Source organism: Coregonus clupeaformis, chromosome 13 (assembly GCF_020615455.1).
Source record: "Coregonus clupeaformis isolate EN_2021a chromosome 13, ASM2061545v1, whole genome shotgun sequence".
Classification (NCBI taxonomy): domain Eukaryota; kingdom Metazoa; phylum Chordata; class Actinopteri; order Salmoniformes; family Salmonidae; genus Coregonus; species Coregonus clupeaformis.
The window spans coordinates 57,097,140-57,124,636 of record NC_059204.1 but is presented as its reverse complement, the minus strand read 5'-3'; the positions used below and the strand labels follow the sequence as shown (position 1 = coordinate 57,124,636).

General features: G+C 41.8%; 2 protein-coding genes across 3 annotated transcripts in view; both read left to right on the top strand.

Annotated features, from left to right (window-relative positions):
* The first annotated feature begins 2,754 nt into the window (after positions 1-2,754).
* diablob (diablo, IAP-binding mitochondrial protein b) lies at positions 2,755-11,442 on the top strand. Its single transcript, XM_041894988.1, has 6 exons — positions 2,755-2,839; positions 3,150-3,282; positions 3,445-3,570; positions 9,916-10,026; positions 10,243-10,339; positions 11,214-11,442. Exons 1-6 carry the CDS (start codon positions 2,799-2,801, stop codon positions 11,405-11,407), a joined length of 702 nt encoding a protein of 233 aa, XP_041750922.1. The 5' UTR covers positions 2,755-2,798; the 3' UTR covers positions 11,408-11,442.
* A 5,937-nt stretch (positions 11,443-17,379) lies between these two features.
* The window catches only part of LOC121579963 (nectin-3-like protein), a 61,199-nt gene continuing 51,081 nt past the window's right edge, over positions 17,380-27,497 (top strand). Inside the window, exon 1 of one of the 2 annotated variants that reach the window (XM_041894987.1) lies at positions 17,380-17,582. In XM_041894987.1, the coding sequence (XP_041750921.1) occupies positions 17,477-17,582 (106 nt within the window). In that variant the 5' untranslated portion in view covers positions 17,380-17,476. The remainder of the gene's footprint in view (positions 17,583-27,497) is intronic. The other variant, XM_041894986.2, reaches the window with a different exon arrangement.

The window sequence follows — 27,497 nt, the reverse complement described above, 5'->3', positions numbered from 1 at the left end:
CCTGACGACTCCTGGCTGTCCCCGTCCCCAGCCCACCTGGTTGTGCTGCTGATCCTGTTTCTGCTGTTTTGCCTGTGGCTATGGAACCATGACCTGTTCACCAGACGTGCTACCTTGTCATGCTGCTGCTCTAGTTTCAACTGTTCTGCCTGCGGCTATGGAACCCTGACCTGTTCACCGGACGTGCTACCTTGTCCCGGACCTGCTGTTTTCGACCCGCTCTCTCCCTCTCCCTCTCCCTCTCTCTCTCTACCGCACCTGCTGTCTCAACCTCTGAATTATTGGCTATGAAAAGCCAACTGACATTTACTCCTGAGATGCTGACCTGTTGCACCCTCTACAACCACTGTGATTATTATTTGCCCCTGCTGGTCATCTATGAACATTTGAACATCTTGAAGAACGATCTAGCCTTAATGGCCATGTACACTTATAATCTCCACCCGGCACAGCTAGAAGAGGACTGGCCACCCCTCAGAGCCTGGTTCCTCTCTAGGTTTCTACCTAAGTACCGGCCTTTCTAGGGAGTTTTTCCTAGCCACCGTGCTTCTACATCTGCATTGCTTGCTGTTTGGGGTTTTAGGCTGGGTTTCTGTATAAGCACTTTGTGACATCTGCTGATGCTTTATAAACAAATTTGATTGAGTGATTGAGTAAGGGGTGTTCAGCGTGTCTCCTATCTGGAGACTGTGAGAAGATTGGAAGGAACGAGTGGCGGGGAAGAAATAATGGTAGTAGAGCCACCACGACCAGTAGAGGTTTCTCATCAACCGAGGGATCGTGAAATGTTACATGTTAAAAAGGTGGACTTTATTATTTATTGCAATGGTCATAGACTGTACAGCACAAGCCGAGAAGAAGTTGGAGAAAATTGGAATCATTGTGAATGCAGCTGAACGTTTCTTGGGTCTTTGTGATTTCACAGCCGAGACCTTGCTAAAAATTGCCGTTAGCCTGTGTAGGGATGTATTTTGGAATTAACTGTGATTTAATAAGTGGGATGCGTTTTGTTTGTTGAGGTGTCCATTTTTTAAATTTTGTATGATGTCGTTTTTCCCCCTTTCCCCCAATTGATATTATTGTTTTGGTTCAATACCCCGTCCAGCTGGTGACGGTAATGCACCATTAATATTGGATGCCAACTGTTGTTAAACCACATCGAATAAGAAGAAAGAACTTCCTGAGGCCACTGTAACTGGAAAATATAGCTACATTCGGGGGAAAGCGTGGAATCGGACGATTTACGTAGAGACGTGGAAGGGCAGGAGGAAAAGGCGTGTCAGAGAAAGATGGCGGAAGTGGAGGATGAGTTCGAATCAAGCAGCGCGTCGAGCAAAGTTGGTGAAGACGAATGTTCTGAATGGACAACAGTAGTATCGAAAACTGGAACAAAAAGGAAATGGTCTAAAATTGGAGTGGAGGATACTTCTTGTTGGGATGCGTTGGTTGAGTAAGGATGCATATGTGGGAGAGCCGTTTGAGGTGTCAAATGGTGAAGTATGCACTGGGAGAAGTGGAGTCTGTCAGAGTGACCAGCAGTGGTCTTATTTTGATTAATTGTATTTCTGAAGAACAGAGGAAGATTTCAGTGAGCCTCAAAAGAATCCGGACAACAGAAGTTTTGTGTTTTGAACTTCGGAGTAGAGCACCCATCAAAGGAGTCATCTCAGGGGTGACGACGGATGTTCAGGTTGAATCCCTGAAGATAATTCCTGGTGTGGTTGGCGCCCGGCTTCTGACCCGCTGGGTGAATGGAGAAAAATAAGAAAGTCTGTCAGTCCAGTTGTTTTTTGATAAAGAGCAAATACCTACGCATGTGAAGCTTGGTTATGTAAAATACGCTGTAAGAGCTTTGGTCCCCAAACCATTGCAGTGTAAGAATTGTAAAGGATTTGGCCATGTTTCAAGTGTGCAGACGGACAGAGTATATTGAAGAACGATGTGCAGAAGGACGACGGTGTTGCAATTGTGGTGGGGATCATGATCCCGAGTTCCTGGAATGCCCTGTAAGGGTGAAGGCGATTAAGGTGGCAAAAGTTAGTGGTCAATCGAATCTCCTATGCGGAGGCAATTTAAAAGAATTGCGAAAACAAATGATGCTAGTGAAGATAAGGTAGTAAATGTTTGCTGCCACTCAAAATATACATTTTTACATTTTTAGTCATTTAGCAGACGCTCTTATCCAGAGCGACTTACAGGAGCAATTAGGGTGCCTTGCTCAAGGGCACATCGACAGATTTTTCACCTAGTCGGCTCAGGGATTAGAACTGGCACAACGCTCTTAACCACTAAGCTACCTGATACCCTGTGTGTTAAGAAGGTGGATTTTGTGGCAATGAATGCCACAGTTATAAACTGTACAGCACAAGTCTCAAAGAAATCTAAGAAACTGGACATTATTGTGTCTGCGGCAGAAACGTTTTGGGGACTTAAGGACCTGAAGACTTGCAAGGGGTACTGGCGCCGGAAGACCCCGCCCTCCCAGGTTCCCCTTGAGCCTGTGTAGGGATCAGATATTTATTTCAGTTTTTTTCAGAAAAGTTGTTTTTATTTTTTAAAGATTTTTTGGTATTTTGTTCCATTTTGGGGAATCCTGTTTCCATCCCCGCACGGTAGTTGGCTGAATGCACATTAAATTGTGCGATCGCCAATAATAATAATAATAATAAAGAAGAAGAAGAAGAAGAAGAAGAAGAAGAAGAAGAAGAAGAAGAAGAAGAAGAAGAAGAAGAAGAAGAAGCAGCAGAAGAAGCAGCAGCAACAACAACAACAACTACTTCCTGTTGCGTCAGACCAATATGGCGGCGTTCAGGAGAGGTGTGTTTTGTATTGGTCTGAGGTAAGTTATCGAGCTATTAGCTAATCATGTCAACGTAATTTTGTCAATTCACGTACTAAATTATATATAGGCTATGTAAGGCCGGTGTATGTCCAATGGGTTAACGTTAGTTAGCGTTTGGATATGTCGAAACAAAAACTAGCTATTCGAGCGAGCTACCTAGCTAACGTTAGCTATATATATATCAGATTATTTAGCTACTGTTCTTAGCTAACTACTCTTGTCGTGGCTACTTCATTACACTTAGGTTGTGGTATCTTGAAATGGCAATTCACTTCGTGATTTACATTTTTTTTCGCTGTCCTTTTAGCTATGCCTCAAACTTAGTGAGACTCAGTGGGGCGTTGGTGCGCCGACAGGTCATGAAATTCCCCACGACGATCCGGAAGAACTGGATATCCCTGTCTGCTATTGGTGGCCTATGTGCAGTGCCCTTCTCACAGGTTGTTTTACACATTTAAATGATATACAGTTAGCTAGTCATGCAGCCTAGTAAGCCAGTTGTAGATTCCTTCATCAGTTTCATGTTCCAATTCAGTGGAAAACTAAACCAAAAATAAAACTCTAGCTAAACTAACCATCCATCTCTATGCCCTCTTTTCTAGAAACAAGACAACCTGTCTCATGAGGCCTTGGTCCGCAGGGCATCCTCATTGGTCACAGACAGCACCAACACCTTCCTCTCTCAGACCACCCTGGCACTGGTAGACTCATTCACACAGTACGTCAAGGTAACCACTTTTTCACATTACCATGTGTTAGGGGACAAAATTAAACTTTATATATATATATACTTTGTATATATATACAAACTTTATATATATATATACTTTGTATTCCATGCTATACAGAAGCTTTGCAGGAACACAGAACACTTTATTTCATTAGGATAGGACTTACCATAGCTGAGATCATATTTTCAAGTTGTCAGAAAAAGTCACAAAGGTCACGTACAGGTCAATGTTAATCCCTAGTCAATTATGGCACCAAGTCTGGATTCTTAAATTCAACAAATTTTGTCCAATATCACAAGATAGCGTGGTCATATTGTTATGACATTTTCAGGGCTGATGTAGAACAGGGATGATTCAAATTAAAGTATATTTTTATTTATTTAAATGTTCTATTATGCAAATTAGGCACGTCATATACAAATTAGGCCGTATGGAATACATATTTACAGTAATTTAAGACCAATAATTTAAGGTAGGGTGGTCATATTATTAACAAATCTTAATGCTTTATGCAAACCTGAGAGTTTGAAACAATTTATGAAATTAGAATACAACTTTTTGTACTACTTTATGGAAATTAGTTTCTTAATACACACACCACACAGCATCCCCACCAACACAGACAAACACCATCACACACAGCCTAACAGATGCACACTTCTCACTAAGTCTGAACTTCAACACAAAAGGCTACTAGTCTAATAACATAGCTTACTTATAAGGTAGGCCTACACCTGAGTTGGGTTACATTGGAATGTTATTTTTGGTGTTGATGAGTTACTCTTGGTGATGGGAGGTTTAACTGCAGCAAATAATTTGCCTAGGCACAGAAGAGACAGTGAGCTGCCTGCTAGCCAGCTGCACAGAAAGATACTGTAGATGGGACACATTTTCAATTAACTGTTATTTAGCTATGTTTTTATTGATTGTAGGGCTATAGCCATTGAATTCTGGTAGTTTTTACTTGAAAGAATAAACCATCAATCACAAAATTAGCCACTGGCACAATAGAGCCAATGCCACGCAGTGCTGCCTCTTGCCCGGCTCGTTGCCTCCGCGAACGGCGTCAGGCACTCCCACACAGTTAGCAAGCTAGCACTCGTCATGGAAATGGGGGTGGCGAAAGGTGAATTTGGACCAATCCATGACAACCCATACATCTCTGAAAACATCAATGACAGAAGTGAAGAAAACACATTTGACCTTATTTCAGTCAAAAGACATCCAATGACTGTGAAACACCCTCAGGACATTCCCATACTTCTTGGCAATACAATGTCACATCCATCTTACTCTGACAGGTTGAGGAATACCCTTGCAAAGAGCAAATATGTTCGCACCGATTTCGCGGGTTTCACAAAACAAATTTGAATGTCCTTAGCGCGGCACTTGCTTTACATTTGGGCTCATGTCGTGTAAATATCATAATGTATAGTATTGGGATTTTTAGTCATGGTAGTAATAATAATATGCCATTTAGCAGACGCTTTTATCCAAAGCGACTTACAGTCATGAGTGCATACATTTTTTTGTGTATGGGTGGTCCCGGGGATCGAACCCACTACCCTGGCGTTACAAGCTCCGTGCTCTACCAGCTGAGCTACAGAGGACCACTGCCACATTGTTTTCAAATGATGTTTTTGTATTTTAATGATCACATTGACATTTCGTTTTTTTGTAGAATTCTTGCATAGCGTCCATTGTTTGTTGTGTCAACTAACACCCTAAATATGTCACTAAAGTGTTTCTCATATAGGCCAGTATTCAGCATAATTAACTGTAGTAGGGGAGAGTAGGGTATGCTGAGCTATTTACATTCAGCATCACTACGTCAAGGAAAGTATAGTATTCTTTCTATTAAAGATATCTATTATATATCAGGATGTTGTGTATCCTTAGAAAGAATCAGAATTCATGTAAACATCCGTTTTGAAAACATAGCTTGTCCAGGTAATGGGTAAGTTGAGCATAGGGACAGGGTAAGTTGAGCCGCCTTGAGGTAAGTAGGTGATGGTGCTGGTGGGTCAGTTTAATTCATGGAATGGGGCTGTGATATATTGTATATCTTAAATGTATGCCTACATTCAGATACAGATCTCTCGCTGTTCAATATCACTTACCCTTACATTTCTTGGCCAGTTGTCTGGGACAGGAATGTTGATTCGATGTGCCAATTCATAGGAAAGTTCTCTGCATTTGAGGCTACTAAGCCCATGAAACTGGTCTGCGAGATTCTTGATATGATTAGCAAGCTCAGACTCCATGCCATCAGATAAGACCTTGTGTGCCTCTGCTACTCTGTCATAGCCTCTCTTTCACAAAGTACATGTTAGTTTGTTTTTTAGTGAATTTATCTCTTCAGTGTCATTCAGTAAAAAAAAAAAATATCTTGCTGCTGCTCAAATGGACTTCTTCCCTTCGCTCACTTCCTTGGCTGCTCTCTCAAGAACCTCAAGGGGGGCTAGACCCCTGCTTGTTTTACTTCTGTATACAATGATGTTTGCTCTGTAACAATGCAAATATTGAGTTCATATGTATGACACATTGCAAAGATACTATGCATATTATGTATAAAACAGACAAAATATAATCATTTGTATGGGGTATGGTGGCTGTTGGCTCAACTTACCCCAAGGCAAACGTTTTGACTATATTAGCCCACACAGCTACAAGGATGCACTTTCATGCTAGGTTTAGGACCTCATATTGTAGCTTATAAAGACCACGATGTAGAAAACGATCTACTTTGGTTTAGATACAAGCATCATGAAACCTATGACACAATACATTAATTTGACTTTGTGAAAATCTGTTTGGTTTTTTGGACATACACTACATGACCAAAAATATGCGGACACCTGCTCGTCAACCATCTCATTCCAAAATCATGGGCATTAATATGGAGTTGGTCCGCCCTTTGCTGCTATAACATCCTCCACTCTTCTGGGAAGGCTTTCCACTAGATGTTGGAACATTGCTGCAGTGACTTTGCTGCTTCCATTCAGCCACCAGCATTAGTGAGTTTGGGCACTGATGTTGGGCGATTAGGCCTGGCTCGCAGTCGGCATTCCAATTCATCCCAAAGGTGTTCGATTGGGTTGAGGTCAGGTCTCTGTGCAGGCCAGTCAAGTTCTTCCACACCGATCTCGACAAACCATTTCTGTATGGACCTTGCTTTGTGCATGGGGGCATTGTCATGCTGAAACAGGTAAGGGCCTTGCCCAAGCACAGAATCATCTAGAATGTAATTGTATGCTGTAGCGTTAAGATTTCCCTTCACTGGAACTAAGGGGCCTAGCCCGAACCATGAAAACAGCCCCAGACCATTATTCCTCCTCCACCAAACTTTACAGTTGGCACTATGCATTGGGGCAGGTAGCGTTCTCCGGGCATCCGCCAAACCCAGATTCGTCCATCGGACTGCCAGATGGTGAAGTGTGACTCATCACACCAGAGAACATATTTCCACTGCTCCAGAGTCCAATGGCGGTGAGCTTTACACCACTCCCGTCGACGCTTGGCATTGCGCACGGTGATCTTAGGCTTGTGTGCGGCTGCTTGGCCATGGAAACCCATTTCATAAAGCTCCCGACAAACTATGATTGTGCTGATGTTGCTTCCAGAGGCAGTTTGGAACTCTGTAGTGAGTGTTGCAACAGAGGACAGATTATTTTTATGCGCATCAGCACTCGTGGGTCCCACTCTGCCTGTAGCTTATGAATCTGAACTTCTAATATTGTCCCATTTCAGTATATGTCGGCGTTCTAAACTAGTGCTTTTGCTTCTAGAATCACGGAACATAAGATGGCAGACCTCTCAGAACACGAAGAATGTACACTTTGCGGCTGAGTTGTTGTTGCTCCTAGGCGTTTCCACTTCACAATAACAGCACTTACAGTTGACCGGGGCAGCTCTAGCAGGGCAGACATTTGAAGAACTGACTTGTTGGAAAGATGGCATCCTATAATGGCGCCACGTTGGAAGTCACTGAGCTCTTCGGTAAGGCCATTCTACTGCCAATGTTTGTCTATGGAGATTGCATGGCTGTGTGCTCAATTTTAAATACCTGACAGCAACAGGTGTGGCTGAACTAGCCAAATACACTCATTTGAAGCGGTGTCCACATACTTTTGTATGTGTGTGTGTGTGTGTGTGTGTGTGTTATATATATATATATATACTGCTCAAAAAAATAAAGGGAACACTTAAACAACACATCCTAGATCTGAATGAATGAAATAATCGTATTAAATACTTTTTTCTTTACATAGTTGAATGTGCTGACAACAAAATCACACAAAAATTATCAATGGAAATCAAATTTATCAAACCATGGAGGTCTGGATTTGGAGTCACCCTCAAAATTAAAGTGGAAAACCACACTACAGGCTGATCCAACTTTGTCAAAATGAGGCTCAGTAGTGTGTGTGGCCTCCACGTGCCTGTATGACCTCCCTACAACGCCTGGGCATGCTCCTGATGAGGTGGCGGATGGTCTCCTGAGGGATCTCCTCCCAGACCTGGACTAAAGCATCCGCCAACTCCTGGACAGTCTGTGGTGCAACGTGGCGTTGGTGGATGGAGCGAGACATGATGTCCCAGATGGGCTCAATTGGATTCAGGTCTGGGGAACGGGCGGGCCAGTCCATAGCATCAATGCCTTCCTCTTGCAGGAACTGCTGACACACTCCAGCCACATGAGGTCTAGCATTGTCTTGCATTAGGAGGAACCCAGGGCCAACCGCACCAGCATATGGTCTCACAAGGGGTCTGAGGATCTCATCTCGGTACCTAATGGCAGACAGGCTACCTCTGGCGAGCACATGGAGGGCTGTGCGGCCCCCCAAAGAAATGCCACCCCACACCATGACTGACCCACCGCCAAACCGGTCATGCTGGAGGATGTTGCAGGCAGCAGAACGTTCTCCACGGCGTCTCCAGACTGTCACGTCTGTCACATGTGCTCAGTGTGAACCTGCTTTCATCTGCCAATCTTGGTGTTCTCTGGCAAATGCCAAATGTCCTGCACGGTGTTGGGCTGTAAGCACAACCCCCACCTGTGGACGTCGGGCCCTCATACCACCCTCATGGAGTCGGTTTCTGAACGTTTGAGCAGACACATGCACATTTGTGGCCTGCTGGAGGTCATTTTGCAGGGCTCTGGCAGTGCTCCTCCTGCTCCTCCTTGCACAAAGGTGGAGGTAGCAGTCCTGCTGCTGGGTTGTTCCCCTCCTACGGCCTCCTCCATGTCTCCTGATGTACTGGCCTGTCTCCTGGTAGCGCCTCCATGCTCTGGACACTACGCTGACAGACACAGCAAACCTTCTTGCCACAGCTCGCATTGATGTGCCATCCTGGATGAGCTGCACTACCTGAGCCACTTGTGTGGGTTGTAAACTCCGTCTCATGCTAACACTAGAGTGAAAGCACCGCCAGCATTCAAAAGTGACCAAAACATCAGCCAGTAAGCATAGGAACTGAGAAGTGGTCTGTGGTCACCACCTGCAAAACCAGTCCTTTATTGGGGGTGTCTTGCTAATTGCCTATAATTTCCACCTGTTGTCTATTCCATTTGCACAACAACATGTGAAATTGATTGTCAATCAGTGTTGCTTCCTAAGTGGACAGTTTGATTTCACAGAAGTGTGATTGACTTGGAGTTGCATTGTGTTGTTTAAGTGTTCCCTTTATTTTTTTGAGCAGTGTGTATATATATATATATATATATATTCTTGCTTACCACTTTGTTCCATGTGGTTTCTTCCTTCACAGACTCATGAATTGAGGACCTCTTCCTAAATATGTGGTCACATGATTGATTTTGTGTATCGTTTCCTAGAAACAAGGGGTGGCTCAACTGACCCCACTCTCCTCTACTCAGCTTTTACGGTGGATTCATTCTACTGTCCATCCATAAACTCTGAAATGTATTTGTGGCAGTGTTGTGACAGGGGAGTCTGCACTCTCCAGTCGTTCTGTGGCTTTATCTTAGGTTTGACACACAAACACAGATAACCCTACTGTAGCTACACGAGCAGTGTATGACATCACAGCAGCGTTCACTTTAGTACACTAAATAATAAAATAATATGCCATTTAGCAGACGCTTTTATCCAAAGCGACTTACAGTCGTGCGCATAAATTTTTACGTATGGGTGGTCCCGGGGATCGAACCCACTACCCTGGCGTTACAAGCGCCATGCTCTACCAATTGAGCTACAGAGGAACACTCTACACTTGTGTACACACACAGTATGTACTTGCATGTGTCAGTGTTGGTTTGTTTTGTAAGTTTGTGTGTGTCTGTTATCCAGCTAGCTAATGTTTACATTTTCTCTCTAGACTATACATACACTGATGACCATACACAAGCACTATGTTGCCTCAGTCAGCAAGCTGACCCCTGCGGAGGAGGACTCTGTGTGGCAAGTGATCGTTCGCCAGCGCCAGGAGGTAGGTGTCAACAGAGTGGTTTCAGAGGTCAAAGGTCATGCACTACTCAGGCCTGCCTCGTTAGCTTAGACTATTCCCTGTCAACATTCACTCACTGTATTTGTTCATTTAACATCACATAAATGGAAAACAAGATACAGTTTTGTATGTATTTATTTTTACCGGATGAATAACTCAAGTCCTGTCCTTGTCCCATCTCTTGCTGTCTTTGTCTAGGTGAGTGATTTGAGGGAGGACTGTAAGAGGTTTGAGTCTAACTGGATGATGGCCATCAACCTCTCCAAACTGGCAGCTGAAACAGCATACAACGCAGGTACTGTATCCTATGTACCTACTCCCACATTGGATGATATAGAGTAGATTTGTTAGGATTTTTATGTTAACTTCAGGTTGAACCGTCTATACTCCTACTAGTTAGCCTGGGTACCAGTCTGTTTGTGCTCTCATTCCACTTCTTGCCACTCCTTGTCATGCCAAACATGACATGATGGCACAAACAGATCTGGGACCCGGCTACCTACCAGTGCTTCTGGGTCTATTGCAAGGAACATTGGTAATCTCTCGTTAAACCATTAACACGTGCTAAAATTACCTGCACAGCTGATATCAATTGCAACCTTTGGCCACCGATTTACCACTCCCTAAAGCGGATGTCGAGGTTATTGTATTCCTGATTGCTGCCAACATTTTTCAAGATGTTTTTGCGCTCTTGTGGGTATTATCATTGGAACAAATCCTACTTTTTGAACAGACTAAGGGTGATTTTAACTATTTGACAATCATTCCGTACAACCTGAAATAAAGTATTTCCTCATTTACCATGGAAAATCTACTGTGGTAATTTACCCTACATGTTGTATGAATGGAAAAATATTAATTTAGATTCCAATTTGTGTCTTTTAATTATAATTTGTCAGTAATGTATAGTAGTTTCTTAGTCAATTGTGATGAGTTATATCATTTATCATTTTTATCAAATGAAAATGTAGTCAGTTATTTCAAATGCACACATATATTATTTTGTATTTTAAGATGAAAGGTTTGAATGAAGTATAGGCCTACTACTATATTCTGATGCTCCTGATAGGTCATTATTTCATTGGGGGCGGGAATAGAGAACCTAGACAATGAGTGTCCACCTTCTGTGTCAGTTTTGGTCCTTGGTTGTAGACTGTGTGTGTTTTCAGGTGCCGACCAGGCGTCTGTGACAGCACAGACCAGCCTCCAGGTGGCGCAGTCTCATGTTGATCAGATCAGACAGCTCTCTATGGAGGCAGAGAAGAACCTAAAGGAGTCCAATGCAGAGGACAGCCAAAGGATCAAGCTACCTGCTGCCATGGAGGAAGAAGACATCCCTGAGGCATATCTGCGAGAGGACTAACTCAAGTTTATTACAGCCATTCCCACACCTTTGAACCATTTACAGTCTTGTCCACTTTATTCTGTTTGTGTGATGTGACTGTACTAGGCCACATGGACTGTACATGGATGCTGCCTGTATGGAGGCCTAGTGGGAAACACCTCTAATGATTTGAATTTAGAGCAGAGGGGATTTTCTTGGTATGGCTATTGATCAGTTATTGATATAAAAAGTTTTGACTCAATCATGGGAACCAAATCGTAGGTCCTATACTTTGCATGGAGTGTGGGAAATGCGCTCTACAAATTAAATATTATTATTATTATTATACTGCTAATGTGAATATACTGCTGTCGTGTGTTTGTGTGCATTTAAGCAGAGAAGTGCAATTTGAGATTACAGCTTCATTGCTGTCTTTTTTAGATAATGTATTAAAATGCAGGTAGATACTTTCATTTATGAGGGTTAAGTGCTGAAAATACAAGTATTATTATGACTCTAAAGGTAGCAAAAAGGTGCATGTGACATTTTTCATTGCAGTCTGATCTTGTTTGTGTATACAGTGAGGGGGAAAAAGTATTTGATCCCCTGCTGATTTTGTATATTTGATCATTTCTTTGTCAGTGGGCAGTCTATCATTTTAATGGTAGGTTTATTTGAACAGTGAGAGACAGAATATAAAAAGAATAACAACAAAAAAATCCAGAAAAACGCATGTCAAAAATGTTATAAATTGATTTGCATTTTAATGAGGGAAATAAGTATTTTACCCCTCTGCAAAACATGACTTAGTACTTGGTGGCAAAACCCTTGTTGGCAATCACAGAGGTCAGACGTTTCTTGTAGTTGGCCACCAGATTTGCACACATCTCAGGAGGGATTTTGTCCCACTCCTCTTTGCAGATCTTCTCCAAGTCATTAAGGTTTTGAGGCTGACGGTTGGCAACTCAAACCTTCAGCTCCCTCCACAGATTTTCTATGGGATTAAGGTCTGGAGACTGGCTAGGCCACTCCAGGACCTTAATGTGCTTCTTCTTGAGCCACTCCTTTGTTGACTTGGCTGTGTGTTTTGGGTCATTGTCATGCTGGAATACCCATCTACGACCCATTTTCAATGCCCTGGCTGAGGGAAGGAGGTTCTCACCCAAGATTTGACGGTACATGGCCCCGTCCATCGTCCCTTTGATGCGGTGAAGTTGTCCTGTCCCCTTAGCAGAAAAACACCCCCAAAGCATAATGGTTCCATCTCCATGTTTGACTGTGGAGATGGTGTTCATGGGGTCATAGGCAGCATTCCTTCTCCTCCAAACACAGCGAGTTGAGTTGATGCCAAAGAGCTCCATTTTGGTCTCACCTGACCACAATACTTTCACCCATTTCTCCTCTGAATCATTCAGATGTTCATTGGCAAACTTCAGACGGGCATGTATATGTGCTTTCTTGAGCAGGGGGACCTTGCGGGCGCTGCAGGATTTCAGTCCTTCACGTTGTAGTGTGTTACCAATTGTTTTCTTGGTGACTATGGGCCCAGCTGCCTTGAGATCATTGACAAGATCCTCCCGTGTAGTTCTGGGCTGATTCCTCACCGTTCTCATGATCATTGCAACTCCACGAGGTGAGATCTTGCATGGAGCCCCAGGCCGAGGGAGATTGACAGTTATTTTGTGTTTCTTCCATTTGCGAATAATCACACCAACTGTTGTCACATTCTCGCCAAGCTGCTTGGCGATGGTCTTGTAGCCCATTCCAGCCTTGTGTAGGTCTACAATCATGTCCCTGACATCCTTGGAGAGCTCTTTGGTCTTGGCCATGGTGGAGAGTTTGGAATCTGATTGATTGATTGATTTCTTCTGTGGACAGGTGTCTTTTATACAGGTAACAAGCTGAGATTAGGAGCACTCCCTTTAAGAGTGTGCTCCTAATCTCAGCTCGTTACCTGTATAAAAGACACCTGGGAGCCAGAAATCTTTCTGATTGAGGGGGTCAAATACTTATTTCCCTCATTAAAATGCAAATCAATTTATAACATTTTTGACATGTGTTTTTCTGGATTTTCTTGTTGTTATTCTGTCTCTCACTGTTCAAATAAACCTACCATTAAAACTATAGACTGATCATTTCTTTGTCAGTGGGCAAACGTACAAAATCAGCAGGGGATCAAATACTTTTTTCCCTCACTGTATCAGTTATGTTGTCACTTTAAATGCAAGTAAAAAAGGTTGATTTCTGATTGTCTTACTAGTATGTAACGTGCCAGTAGAATAGCGTAGGGTTTGGTCTGGGCGGAAACGCTTACATTTCTTATGCACTTAGGGCCTTGAGATAAGTTATTAACTTAAGTCAATAAATGTTGACCTAAGTCCATGTTAAGTATTCTTATCTCAAGTCTGAATCAGGCTATGGCCAGAAGATGTCTCTGTAGGTTCATGTATGATCCTTGCTGTGCAGCTCTCGACTCCGAATCTACATTTTACATTTTAGTCATCTACTCATGCATGATGAGGTGCAAGCTTGGGAGGAATAAAGATACTCAATGTGAGCGGAAATCCAGACTCTAGTGAATGAATGCTCAACTTTATGGTGGTTTTATTAAAATGTACTCGCGTTAGAGTGATCTCTCTCTTGCTCAGTCAGAATTTCTCTTTTTCAAATGGTGCCTATCTTTCCCATTCATTGAATTGTACAACTTGATGGTCTGGGGTGTGAACTCATCTTGATATTAGAGCGCTGTTGAAGTTTGAAAACGTCTGACCCTTTGAATCTGGGGTAAACTATCACTTTAAGGCACTAAATCCATGGAATTTTCTTACCGTGATTCTATAAGGGTTTAGCCTTCATGGGAAAAGCTGAGTAAAATGGTCTAGAACTCTAAATGTAACTTAGCCTGAATAGAGTACTGTACAGAATACAAAGTATAACTGTCCCTGGGAATACATGTTGTCCAATGAAAACCTCAGCGATACAAACAGACTGTTATCAAGGGGCACCTAAGGGGCTGCAGATGAACATGCATCGATCCATCCATCCCCTGGCCTGGGAAACTGGATGCTTGATAGTGTCCAGTTTGTTCCCTCTATTTTCTTCATGACTTATTATGCTAAATAGTCCCAAACCTACCAAGACAGACATGTGTATAAGACAGGGCAGGGAAGATAGAGAGATGTATGGGGGTAAATAGAGAGGGGAGGAGACCCACAGAATAAAAGGATAAAGAAGAGAGAAAAGGGGACTTGCACTTATTACACTGAGCTTCACTTCACCAGTAGCATCCACCAGCCCCTCCAATCCCCCTGGCCCTCACTGAAGAGCCCTTGAGGCTTACTCAACATTCCTCAGAGAGACAAAGTGCTCTGTGAAAGAGAAAAATGTGAACATGGATTGCAGGCCAGGATGTTTGTTATCCAAACCACAGGACAACACCTTTTTAAAGAGACCCCAAATCCTCCATAAAAAATGTTGTCATGTTTCTTGTTCAAAGTGAAAGTTCTACTGTTACACAACTCCTTTTCTTCTATCGCCCTCGGCTTCAGTTTATTGTTTCATTTCATCAATTATGTTTTATAACAGGTGCATTATGGTCCCACCGGAGAATTTGTGTATCAAATGTGCCATCTTGTCTGACAATGGTAGTGCTAATGGTTTTACTGCTCTACCTTTCATTTAAAATGCTGCCTTTCTCAAAACAAACCATTAATGTTCCTGCTAAAGATATGCAGATGTGTTCTTTCATTAGCAAACCATGTGGGTAAGGTGATGACAAGAACATGCACAGCATTCATCAGACTAACATGGATCAGAGTGCAAAGTATTCATCTAAGATTAACAGGAGAAGACCTTAACTGCCAGTGTTGTTGCCATTTGTTTGTGTGTGTGTGTGTGCATGCATGTTTGTATGGCCTATGTCCAGTGTAAAGTCTGGTGGGTGTGTTTGTTTACTTAAGGGTAGAACTTGTGAAATGGGGTGATCAGGAGAAGAGGACTGCAGTCTGGTTCCAGATTATTTGCATGGCCATAGATGTATGTCTCTATAATAATATAGAGGGGTACATGCAAGCAGATAAGACACTGTATTGATTTTCAGTCACACATAAACAAGTTCCATATACTTATAAATGGAGTTAATATGGTAGATCATCTGAGATTGACAGTCACTTGCAAGGCCAGCTTCTCTTTGGATATTTTCTGTTGGTGAAACAGTAAACACACTGCACTGTAAACACACGATAATGAAATACATTTTATTTCATATACACTTGACTGCTTTATAAAATCCTAATATTATATGTCCTCATTGCATTAATTAAGGTATTGCATCAGTGGGAAAGGCTGTGTAGGAAAAAGTGAAGACACCTGAGGGATGAGAAAGTAAAAAAAAATAATGGAACGTTTGAGACAGCTAGAGGGGGAAATAGATTGAAGTAGAACACGGTGTCGAGTTTCAGGTCTCTGTTGATCTAATCCATGGCAGATGAGAAGGGCTTGAGCTGAATGAGTGCCTCTGCTCTCAGGCACATCAAGGTGAGATCCCTGGGCGCTGCTGCTGGGGCTACTGACAGGCACAGTGTTCCTGTAATGACAGCCACTCGCTGCCCCGTGATGAGGGGTTGTGGGAGAGTTTGTCAAAACTTTGTATTTTGTCAAAGTCATTGTATTTTGATGAGGCCATGAGTGTGGTGTAACCATACATCATAAAATGAAACAAATGAAGCATGTATCTGTTCCACTATTTCTCACCATCAAAACTCTCCGACAGACTCCCTAACAAGAAGAATCTGTACCAACTGTAAACCTGCATCTGTGCAAGGTATAATGGCTCTGGCTGACTGGTATCTAGCCTAATAGCCTATAAACATTCTCTATTTTTTCACACAGTAGGATATCAGTGTCTGAGCACTTTGTAACCCCATTATTAATGTAATTTCATTTCTAATCTGACAATGTATCTCTTAGAATCCAATACCAGGACATTGTGCTTTTTAAAAAACAGTCTTCTTCCTTTGTTGTGGTCGGAAAAGTATTCTTAGCATCCTTCACAATGGCTAGGCCATAAATCAGATGGAAAGACATGCAGAACACATCCCAACACACACACCCTGGCCAGCCTCACACTGTGCCAGGGTGTGGATGAAAAGGGTGTCAGGAGAGTAATTGTGTCCCTGGTGGCTCTTGAGAAGACAGAATATGAGACTCAAATTAAAGCACTGACCTGGTTAGGTTCCAGCCAACAGGAGGGGTGCCCCCCACAATTGCTGTTTGCAAGGATTAGCTAGTTAATTTCTGCACGCCCCAATTAGACTTGGGGTGGTGTGTCCTAGTTGTTGAAGAATGGCAGGGGGACGGATGCACAGATTGGGTTTTTGGAGAGAGGCTATGGTGGGGGGATTACCAGTGGGGAACAGGGGATTAAGGTTGATGCTGGTCCTGAGTTAACTTGCCTTGAGAGAGAGGTGACTGGGCCAAACATGCATGGGAACAGGAAGGAATTCGGACATGGGGAGCAGAGATAGGCTTACAGCAATGGATGTGGACAAAACCACACTGGTACATGTGCCACGGTCATTGTGCTGTATACAACAATGTGTCTGATTAAAACCTCCACTTGCTTAGAATACATGTTTGTGTAATATCCCTTTAACCAAAGATGTGTTGCAACCAGCAAAAATGCAAAATATGTCTAATCAGCCGTTGATCAAATTTCAGGCCATATTGTTACTCATGTCACTTATATTGATCTCATTCAGAAAACCTTTATTCATTTTTCAGTTAATTCATGATATGTAATGTATTTACCAATTATCACGGGGAAATCACCCCCCGTTCAGAAACACATCTTATTTCATAGCCCTACTCAGTAAATGTGCCCTTCAACTGTAGCAGAAATGTATACATCGTTATTTGCAATAAGGATGACGTAATCTATATAACAGACAATATTTCCTGGGATAGTGTGCTGGAGGATTGCCTCTCATTTGACTGTATGGCTGGAATCAGGTGAGCCCCCCTATTGGTGCTCTAGTGGTACAGTCCAATCGCAGTTTGGAGTTGTTGCTGAGGAGGTTTCGTAGTCCGGCGGACAGACAAACGTGTTCGATGGAAGACGGCTCTACTTTCAAAATGTTCCTGCCTTGCCTCAGGAATTACCCCCTTTACAAAGGACAGAACGCTGTATTTATTGTTCTTCTGTACATCTTTACAGGTATGCTATACATTATGACCGCTCGGTAACATTAGCCAATGTAAAAGATTTTGAGAAGTTCTGAGTGCAGCCAGTGAGAACGAGCCGAGTGTTTCGCGCGACTCGGAATACTTGGGGCTCGTTTTACAGTCTACAAAACATTTGTTTTAGTAGTTCATTTGAGATTTGGACTGTATTGTTTCTAACCAAAGGTTGACTTGTTTTTCGAATACCAATAACGACTGTGCAAGGCAGGATAACTTTTGTTGAGAAGTTTAGTGCTGGAATGGTGCCTCTGCCCGATGATGGTGAAAACCGCGGCTGCCATGGAAACATTATTCACATTGCCATAGGAAACCACTGAGCAGCAACATTGAGGTAGATGCTCTTAAGTGGTGGGCCAATTTGAACACGGTAGCACATCAGCAATACATTTTGGGGCCCCTAAGCGATATTTGGTTGCCCCCCCACCTCCCACCTCCATCCACCTCGTGGGCAAAATATTAAAGTTTTAAAGTACATTTTCTGCAATTCTACACATTTTGCATTTTTAAAGCAAGATTTTTGCAGTTCTACACCACAAGAGGCTGCTGAGGGGAGAACGGCTCATAATAATGGCCGGAACGCCGCAAATGGGATGGCATCAAAAACATGGAATTCCGCTCCAGCCATTACCATGAGCCTGTGTTCTACACAGTTTGCCATGGGGCAGACCTAGAAAAAATTGCAGTTTTACAGCAAATTTATTGCAATTCTACCCATTTGCCATGGGGTGGAGATACATTTTTTTTCTGTTTTAAAGCAAATGTCCTGCAATTCTACACATTTTGCTGTGTTAAATATTTCTGAGTGACTGACTAACAAAATAAATGGGAGCCCCCTGGAGGTCAAGCACGTGCCCGGTTGGTATTCGGCCATGTTTACTTCAAGTTTAGGTAGCTGGCTAAACTAACTTACCAATGAAAACATTACCTGACATGGTAAGTTGAGTGACTGTCAGTGACTGACATAAGAGAGAAATTGCTGATGCACAACTACATTTTGAACTACTATTCAAACTATCAACAGTAAGTTGAGACCCCGTAGGCGACCACTTATGTCGCTTATGCTTAGAGCCGGCCCTGAGTCCTTTACTATCTAAACTGAAGATGTCTGAGCCAAACAGCCAATACTTAGATGTTTTAATTAATTGAAGTTCTCAAAACTTAATTACAGTGCTCCAAACTAGGATTTGTTTTGGAGAGTGGAGACTGTTTGCACAACAGCAAGGAGACCCCTGACTGCTCCTAACATAAATTCCATAATAGAACATTGTCGCTCACCAGTGGTGTCTATGTCCTAGAAGTAAGAACTAGGGATTCTCTGATATATGTAGGAGGTGGTAGGATTTGAGGAACGGGCCAGAAGGCATCAATATGAGCTGTTACTATCCTCCATCTGTTTGAATTGGGGACAATCTGTTGAGCTTTTGTCATCCAAGTCAGTGAATTTGACTTGGTTGCCTTTTGCTGGTTATAGTCAATTGTGGGTAATACAGTGCTTGATATAACCAAGATTTTATATCAAGTTTGTTTATGGACACCTGTCTCCATTTACTAGACTCACGAAAATCAAACGATGGTCTAAAGGTGGTCCCCCATGACAGAGGATGAAAAAAACGCTTGGCAAATTGGTCCAATTGGTCTGCACTAGGCAGCACCTGTCGCTGGTGTTGAAACAGTTGCTGTCAGGCAAGGGGACATTAGCTGATTGATTTAGGGTATGTGTGTCTGTGTGTAGTTTAATCAGTTTCTCCTCCTGGAATTATTGATATGCACTTTTGGTTGTTTGTTCTTTTTATTTTGGGTCATATTATTATGCTGTGCAGCCTGCCCTGAAGATGACTTACCAATAATACTTGGTGAAACCATAAGTCTCTTTAGCGAAATCAATGATGCCCAAATATGGACACTATGGTAGGTAGTTCTGTGGTCATTGAACTCACCTCATACATGATAAATGGTGGGACATATATTTGCCTGGTTTAGCAGGGTTTTTCATGAGCTAGAGACTCATTTCTATTGTCTGTCTGGTTAATAGTCGATTCATTTATGTAGTAATTATTAAAGATACCTAATGCAGAAATCGCTCTGCTATCCTGGCAGTTTGTGATAAAACATGCAAGTGTAGTGTAGCGCACGTGTCAAACTCATTCCACAGAGTGCTGAGTGTCTGCGGGTTTTCGCTCCACCCTTGTACTTGATTGATGAATTAAGGTCACTAATTAGTAAAGAATGCACCTCACCTGGTTGTCTAGGTCTTAATTCAAAGGAAAAAACAACCTGCAGACACTAGGCCCTCCATGGAATGAGTTTGACACTCCTGGTGTAGAGAATCACTGTACCACCTAAACCGCTGTGAATTATATTTTCCATAACGAAAAATATTGTATTTTCAGCTGTTTGAAGCTGATGTACAAAACCGAAAGTAACATGCTAAAAAGTATTGTTTTTGTGCATCTCTGAACGATGTTCTATCCATTCCCTGGGTCAATTCATGTTTCCACGTGTATCTGAGATATTGCCGTTCAAGCAGGCAGAAATTTGTCCGGTATGACGTAGCATTGAGATAAAACCGCTCTCACTGCTAAATGGCATATTATTATTATTATTATTATTACTACACTGGAAATTAATAGGAATACGACTTTTAGATCGAGAAAATGTCTATCATACATGTATTTCAATACTGGCCGATTTCATAATGAGGTAGGTTGTCTTCTCTCGAATGAGCCATTGATTATATTTTTGCAGTATCCCTACCTCGAGAAATGTAATTTAACAGAGGGTCTCACATTTCTCCTATTTGTCTGCTTCTTCAGTCCAGAGTGCATTGCATGGTGCTGTTGCGAATGTCAGACTCCACTCTGTGAGGCACATCGATCTGCAGGTTGAACATGGTGAGATTGTAGACGCCTAAATTGATAGTGCAGTTTGTTTTAGGCAATTTTACAGCTAACTAGCTACTTCATGCTGATATTGACTTTGGTGTTATTGTGTGTAGCTACGTTTGCTAGCTAGCAGTGCATTGTGTGTTTTTTAGTCGACTTGAGCTGCAACAGATTTCCACAACGATTTTCATATGTTGTTACCAACCTTATTATAATGAAAAAATAAAAACAATTTTTTAACAAAAAATATTGTTCTCACATATTAGTGTTATATAGCACTGTAAATTATAGGAATTAGTGGGTTTGGGTGGATTTTTCATTTAAGCACCGGAAGCATAGACATGGCTCACATAGAATAGATCTACTACTTTTTAGACTTGCTTCAATGAGAATGACAGATCTATAACTCACATTTCTATGTGAATTTGGATGCAGACGCTCCTGTTTAGGATCCATATTGACTCATTCACTCACTCAATCTCTCTCTCACACACACACACACACACACACACATACACACAGAGGCGTCTCCAGCCAGCATGTGACCTTGGGTCCAATGAGGTGGGACAGCCCCCCAGGTGGCCCAGGCAAGGCCATTAGCTGCTGTGTTCTGACTGACTGATGGCAACAGGGGGAGAGGGGAAGAGGAGGAACCGTTAAAATACCACAGGGGAGCGGGGGATTACTGCCAGCATTCCTTCTCTAAAATCACTGGTGACTGCTGTGTCTCTGTTCCCTCTGTTCTAGGAGAATCCTCTCCTCTTCATTTCCTCCTCTGTCCTTAATTATATAGTCAGCCTATATCTATATCTTGTCTCCTTCCCCTTTTGTCAGTATGTCTGCCTGCTTATTGCTTTGGATCGATGAGGGCACCAATGTGACTGGCAATTCTCACATAGAATCTTAATTGGGAGGAAGGATGTTTGACATGCTTTGTATCACAAACAATATTTGAAAAAGATCATGATGAAAGAGGCCATTTTAGGCCCTTTTTAGAGCCTTTACATGCCTCCTGTAAGACATTTTACATTTAAGTCATTTAGCAGACGCTCTTATCCAGAGCGACTTAGTTAGTGAGTGCATACATTTTTCATACTGGCCCCCTGTGGGAATCGAACCCACAACCCTGGCGTTGCAAGCGCCATGCTTTACCAACTGAGCTACAGGAGGCCTATGATAAGACCCTATGATATGTGAACCATACATTATACAGACATCTTGGAGCCATTATACTCCTTATAGTGTGCTCTAAAATATAGAGTATACTAGATTCTGAAAATATAGTCACATTAATTTATTCAACATTTAAAATATCAATATTAATATCTCAAAAGTATCCTTTTAGATTTTTTAAACATATATATTTATTAGTTCCAAATAGGACAATGAACAATTACAGAAATAGAATGTCCTTGTTTTTTTTTACCCCCACCCCCCAACCCAAAGATAAAGACAAAAACATAACAACCAAACATTAATAATAATAAGGAAAATATATATATAATATACAGTTGCAGATAATGCAGATTACGTTTCAACTATAGCGAATATTCACACACACAAAAATAATACAGATTTACAGTTCCAATGCTTCCGCAATATCACCGGTTTGCAAAAATGGAACCCAAATATCATGAAACTCTGGGGCTTTCTTTTTCACTATTTTCAAGAGCTAGGCTTGATGTTCATTCTTTTAACCAATGACCAAGTGAGGGGGAACGGACATACTTCCAGTGCAGAGCAATTCAGCGTCTAGCTTGTAATAGACAGAGGTCAACCATTTTATTTTCTCTTCTATGTAAAGAGATATTAGGATGCAAAATCTAGGAATTAGTGGCATTGGGCTAGGGGTAATCTCAGAGATATAGCGCAGTACTGAGCTCCAAAACTTTTGTATCTCAGCACACTCCCACAGGCAATGATACAAGGTGCCTAGATGCATGTTACATTTAACACACAGGTCTGGGATATTAGGGTCAAATTTGGGACGCTCAACAGGGGTGATATGTTCTCATTATCCAATTGTTTTGCAACAATCTCAGGCGGGTGTTTATTGTCTGTATCTGAGCTCTAGAGCATATCATACCCCAGTTCCTTTGCTGAAATATCTTCCTGCATATCTTGTATCCATTGAAGTCTCTTACTATCAGAGTTGTCTGATAGTGATGTAATTTGACCTCTCCCATAACACATTAACAGAGAGTGTTTCTAAAGTGGTCAAAGGAGGTTGTAGGGCAGATTTGTTTTAGACTGGAAAAAATTAATATTCTCAATTGTAAGTATTTGAAAAAATGCTTTTGTGGTAAGTTCAATTTTCCCTTTAGTTTTTCAAACGACATGAGCCCTTTTTCATTGTATAAGTCCATTACTCAAACAATACAATTTCTTGCCCATTCTTTAAACTCCATGTCATTTTTACCAGCTGTGAAATTGTCATTGCCCCAAATTGGTGTAAAACTGGATAATACAGGGGATTCGCCCAGATATTGCTGTACTTCCTGCCATGTAGTTAGGGTGTTTTTAACAAAGGGATTAGTAGTATTCTTCTTTAGTTTCTTAAAGGGAGCCAGAGTACAAATATCCATCTAAAGTTAAGCCTTTTGTGGACAACATTTCAGTCTGCAGCTAGGGTTAGTATGGTTTCTTGGAGAACCAAATATTGAAGCCCTTAGTTGTGCAGCCCAGTAATACCACTGTAGGTTTGGAAGTTGCAACCCCCCTCTGTCATAGGGCAAATAAAGAAGAGAAAGTCTAAGCCTTGGTTTTCTGTTGCTCCAAATAAAATGTGAGAGTATCTTTCTGATCTTTGGGGAAATAAAGGTGTTGGAGCCAGAGGAATTGATTGAAATGGATAAAGAAATCTGGCCAGAATATTCATCTTAATGATATTTATTCTACCAATAATAGATATAGGCAATGATGTCCATCTGTTGATGGATTTTGTTACTCGTTACTATGGGTTCATCATTTGTTGAACTCAAGCTAATTTCTGGTGTGATTTTAATACCAATGTATGTGAAACCTTGTTCTGTATTCACAAATGGATGCTGTACAACTGGATTCAGCCTCTCTTGCTTGTTTAGGAAAAGGATGGAAGATTTGGTTTTATTAATTTTAAAACTAGAAAACGGGAAAGTTATTAATTAAATTGGAGAGGGAAGAGAGAATTATTTAGATCTGTTAGGAATAAGATGGTATCATCAGCATACAGGGCCACTCAATGTTCAAAATCTGTTTTAATTCCACTAATTGACGGGTGGGCCCTTACTGCAATGACAAAGGGTTCTATAGCTAAAAGAAAGAGTCCTGGACTGGCCGGACATCCTTGTCTCGTGCCCCGAAAAAGCTGAAAAGGTTGTGAAATGAAGTTGTTAGTGGCACCTTCTGCAGTGGGGTCGGTATATAATATCTTAATCCATTCACAGAAGTAGTTCCCAAACCCAAATCTCTTAAGCGCTTCAAATAAATAAGACCACTCAACTGTATCGAATGCCTTCTCTGCATCAAGTGAGAGTATGACCGTATCAGGGGACCCTTCACACATGTGCACTATGTTTAGTACTCTCCACACATTGTGAAAAACATGACTATTTTTCACGAAGCCATTTCGGTCTTTGTGTATTAGAATGGGAGCACTCTATCCAATCTCCTGGCTAAGGCTTTAGCGATAATTATTTTGTCTTGAGTTCAGAAGATAAATCGGTCTGTAACTTTCACAATTTGTTGGGAATTTATCTGGCTTCAGAATAAGAGTGATTAAAGCACTCCTTAGAGAGGAGGGGAAACAACCTTGCTGAAAGGATTCAGCAAACATATCCAAAAGTGGACCTAGACATTTTTCCTTAAATGTCTTATAAATATCTATTGGGAGCCCACCTGGACCTGCCGCTTTACCTCCCTTCATATTGAAAAAAGCATCAGATATTTCAACACCATCCAATTCCTTTTCCAGATCCAATTTTGTATCTTCTGAAATAGAAGGAAAATCAAGTCCATCCAAAAATGATGTCTGATTAGTTAAGTTCTCAGGAGATTCAGAGTTGTAAAGTGTGTTGTAGGAAATGGTTGGTTTATTTCTACAGGATCCATTGATAATTGTCCTTGTAAATTATGAATTGCATTAATGGCTCTGTCTGAATTTAAGTTGGTCATAGAAGGACTGTTTCAGCCTCATTAAGCTGTTTGCAGCCATTGAGGTGGGAAGTTCTTCATACTGAGCTTTAAGAGCAAGGACTTCCTGGTTTACTTCTACTGAGTTATCCAAAAAAGCTTCCCTCTCCAATTCTCTGATTTTGCTGTCCATCTCTCTCATTTTCAGATTTAATTGATTTGATTTGAAACTGGTAAAACTTATAATTTGCCCCCTAATATATGCTTTGAAAGCCTCCCATCTGGTACTCTCTGACGTTTGGTCAGTGTTCAATGTAAAATAAACATCAATATGCACTCCAACGTAATGTAAGAAGCCTGGGTCCTGTAACCATCTGGGATGCAAACGCCATCTAGAGGATCCTTTGACTCGTTTTGTATCCCTATACCGTCGTGGTCAAAAGTTTTGAGAATGACACACATACTAATTTTCACAAAGTCTGCTGCCTCAGTTTTGATGATGGCAATTTGCATATACTCCAGAATGTCATGAGTGATCAGATGAATTGCAAAGTCCCTCTTTGCCATGAAAATGAACTTAATCCCCAAAAAACATTTCCACTGCATTTCAGCCCTGCCACAAAAGGACCAGCTGCCATCATGTCAGTGATTCTCTCGTTAACACAGGTGAGAGTGTTGACGAGGACAAGGCTGGAGATCACTCTGTCATGCTGATTGAGTTAGAAGAACAGACTGGAAGCTTTAAAAGGAGGGTGGTGCTTGAAATCATTGTTCTTCCTCTGTTAACCATGGTTACCTGCAAGGAAACACGTGCCGTCATCATTGCTTTGCACAAAAAGGGCTTCACAGGCAAGGATATTGCTGCTAGTAAGATTGCACCTAAATCAACCATTTTTCAGATCATCAAGAACTTCAAGGAGAGAGGTTCAATTGTTGTGAAGAAGGTGTCAGGGCGCTCAAGAATGTCCAGCAAGCGCCAGGACCGTCTCCTAAAGTTGATTCAGCTGCAGGATCGGGGCACCACCAGTGCAGAGCTTGCTCAGGAATGGCAGCAGGCAGATGCGAGTGCATCTGCACGCACAGTGAGGCGAAGACTTTTGGAGGATGGCCTGGTGTCAAGAAGGGCAGCAAAGAAGCCACTTCTCTCCAGGAAAAACATCAGGGATAGACTGATATTCTGCAAAAGGTACAGGGATTGGACTGCTGAGGACTGGGGTAAAGTCATTTTCTCTGATTAATCCCCTTTCCGATTGTTTGGGGCATCCGGAAAACACCTTGTCCGGAGAAGACAAGGTGAGCGCTACCATCGGTCCTGTGTCATGCCAACAGTAAAGCATCCTGAGACCATTCATGTGTGAGGTTGCTTCTCAGCCAAGGGAGTGGGCTCACTCACAATTATGCCTAAGAACACAGCCATGAATAAAGAATGGTAGCAACACATCCTCCGAGAGCAACTTCTCCCAACCATCCAAGAACAGTTTGGTGACGACCAATGCCTTTTCCAGCATGATGGAGCACCTTGCCATAAGGCAAAAGTGATAACTAAGTGGCTCGGGGAACAAAACATCGACATTTTGGGTCCATTGCCAGGAAACTCCCCAGACCTTAATCCCATTGAGAACTTGTGGTCAAATTCCGACAAACTCCAAGCATTGATTATGCAAGAATGGGCTGCCATCAGTCAGGATGTGGCCCAGAAGTTAATTGACAGCATGCCAGGGCGGATTGCAGAGGTCTTGAAAAAGAAGGGTCAACACTGCAAATATTGACTCTTTGCATAAACTTAATGTAATTGTCAATAAAAGCCTTTGACACTTATGGAATGCTTGTAATTATACTTCAATATACCATAGTAACATCTGACAAAAATATCTCATAACACTGAAGCAGCGAACTTTGTGAAGACCAATACTTGTGTCATTCTCAACTTTTGACCACGACGGTAGAATAATGACACAGGGGAATGGTCACTCAGAACAGTACTATCATATCCACTTCCTGCTACCTTATTTGGAAGAAATAAGCAAGGAACTAAAAAGTAGTCTATATGAAAATATAATTTAAATTTCGACGAGTAACATGGATACTCCCTTTTACTCGGGTTCTGAGTCCTCCAGGGATCACATAGATGTAAGTCCTTAATGAAATGCTGTAATTTCTTTCTACTCTGTGAGTGGGAAGTGTCTAAACCAGAGGAGCGATCTAGATGAGGATCAAGAGCGCAATTAAAATCCCCTGCCATTAGGACTTTACCAGGAAGGGAGGCTATCAATAGAAATACATTCTCAAAGAATTTTGGATTATCATCATTAGGACCATAAACATTAACCAGATTAATACGCTCATTCAAAAGAGTTCCCTGTATCAAAATGTATCTACCAGCTGTATCAGTTATAATATTATACAGTTGAAACTGAACAGATTTGTGAATTAAAACCATAACACCATGAGAATGAGAGGAAAAACAGGATGCTATTACTTGCTCTTGCCCTATGTACTTTAAGTAGCTCATCCTTCAACAAGTGAGTTTCTTGTAGGAACACAATAGATGAATGAAGTTGTTTTAAGCCTAGTAGTAACCTGTTTAAGCTTGGATAGTTTACCAACTCCACGGATATGCCACAAAGTAAATTTCAGTTTTGCATTTGAAGTCATTTAACCAAAGATGTAAACATGGAATAAGCTATAGCATAAAGGCATATCTATAATATGTTTAGTAACCACAAGGACCACATGAGTATTTGGTAATGAGGAAAATATGTAAAGATCTGTTGAAACAAACAAACATAAATCTATCCGAACAGTAAATCACTGAACCCCATTCCCGTCTCCCTAACTGAGACACTCAACGCTTCCCCTCCCACCTTCCCCTAATTGTAAAGTGTAGCCTGGTGGAC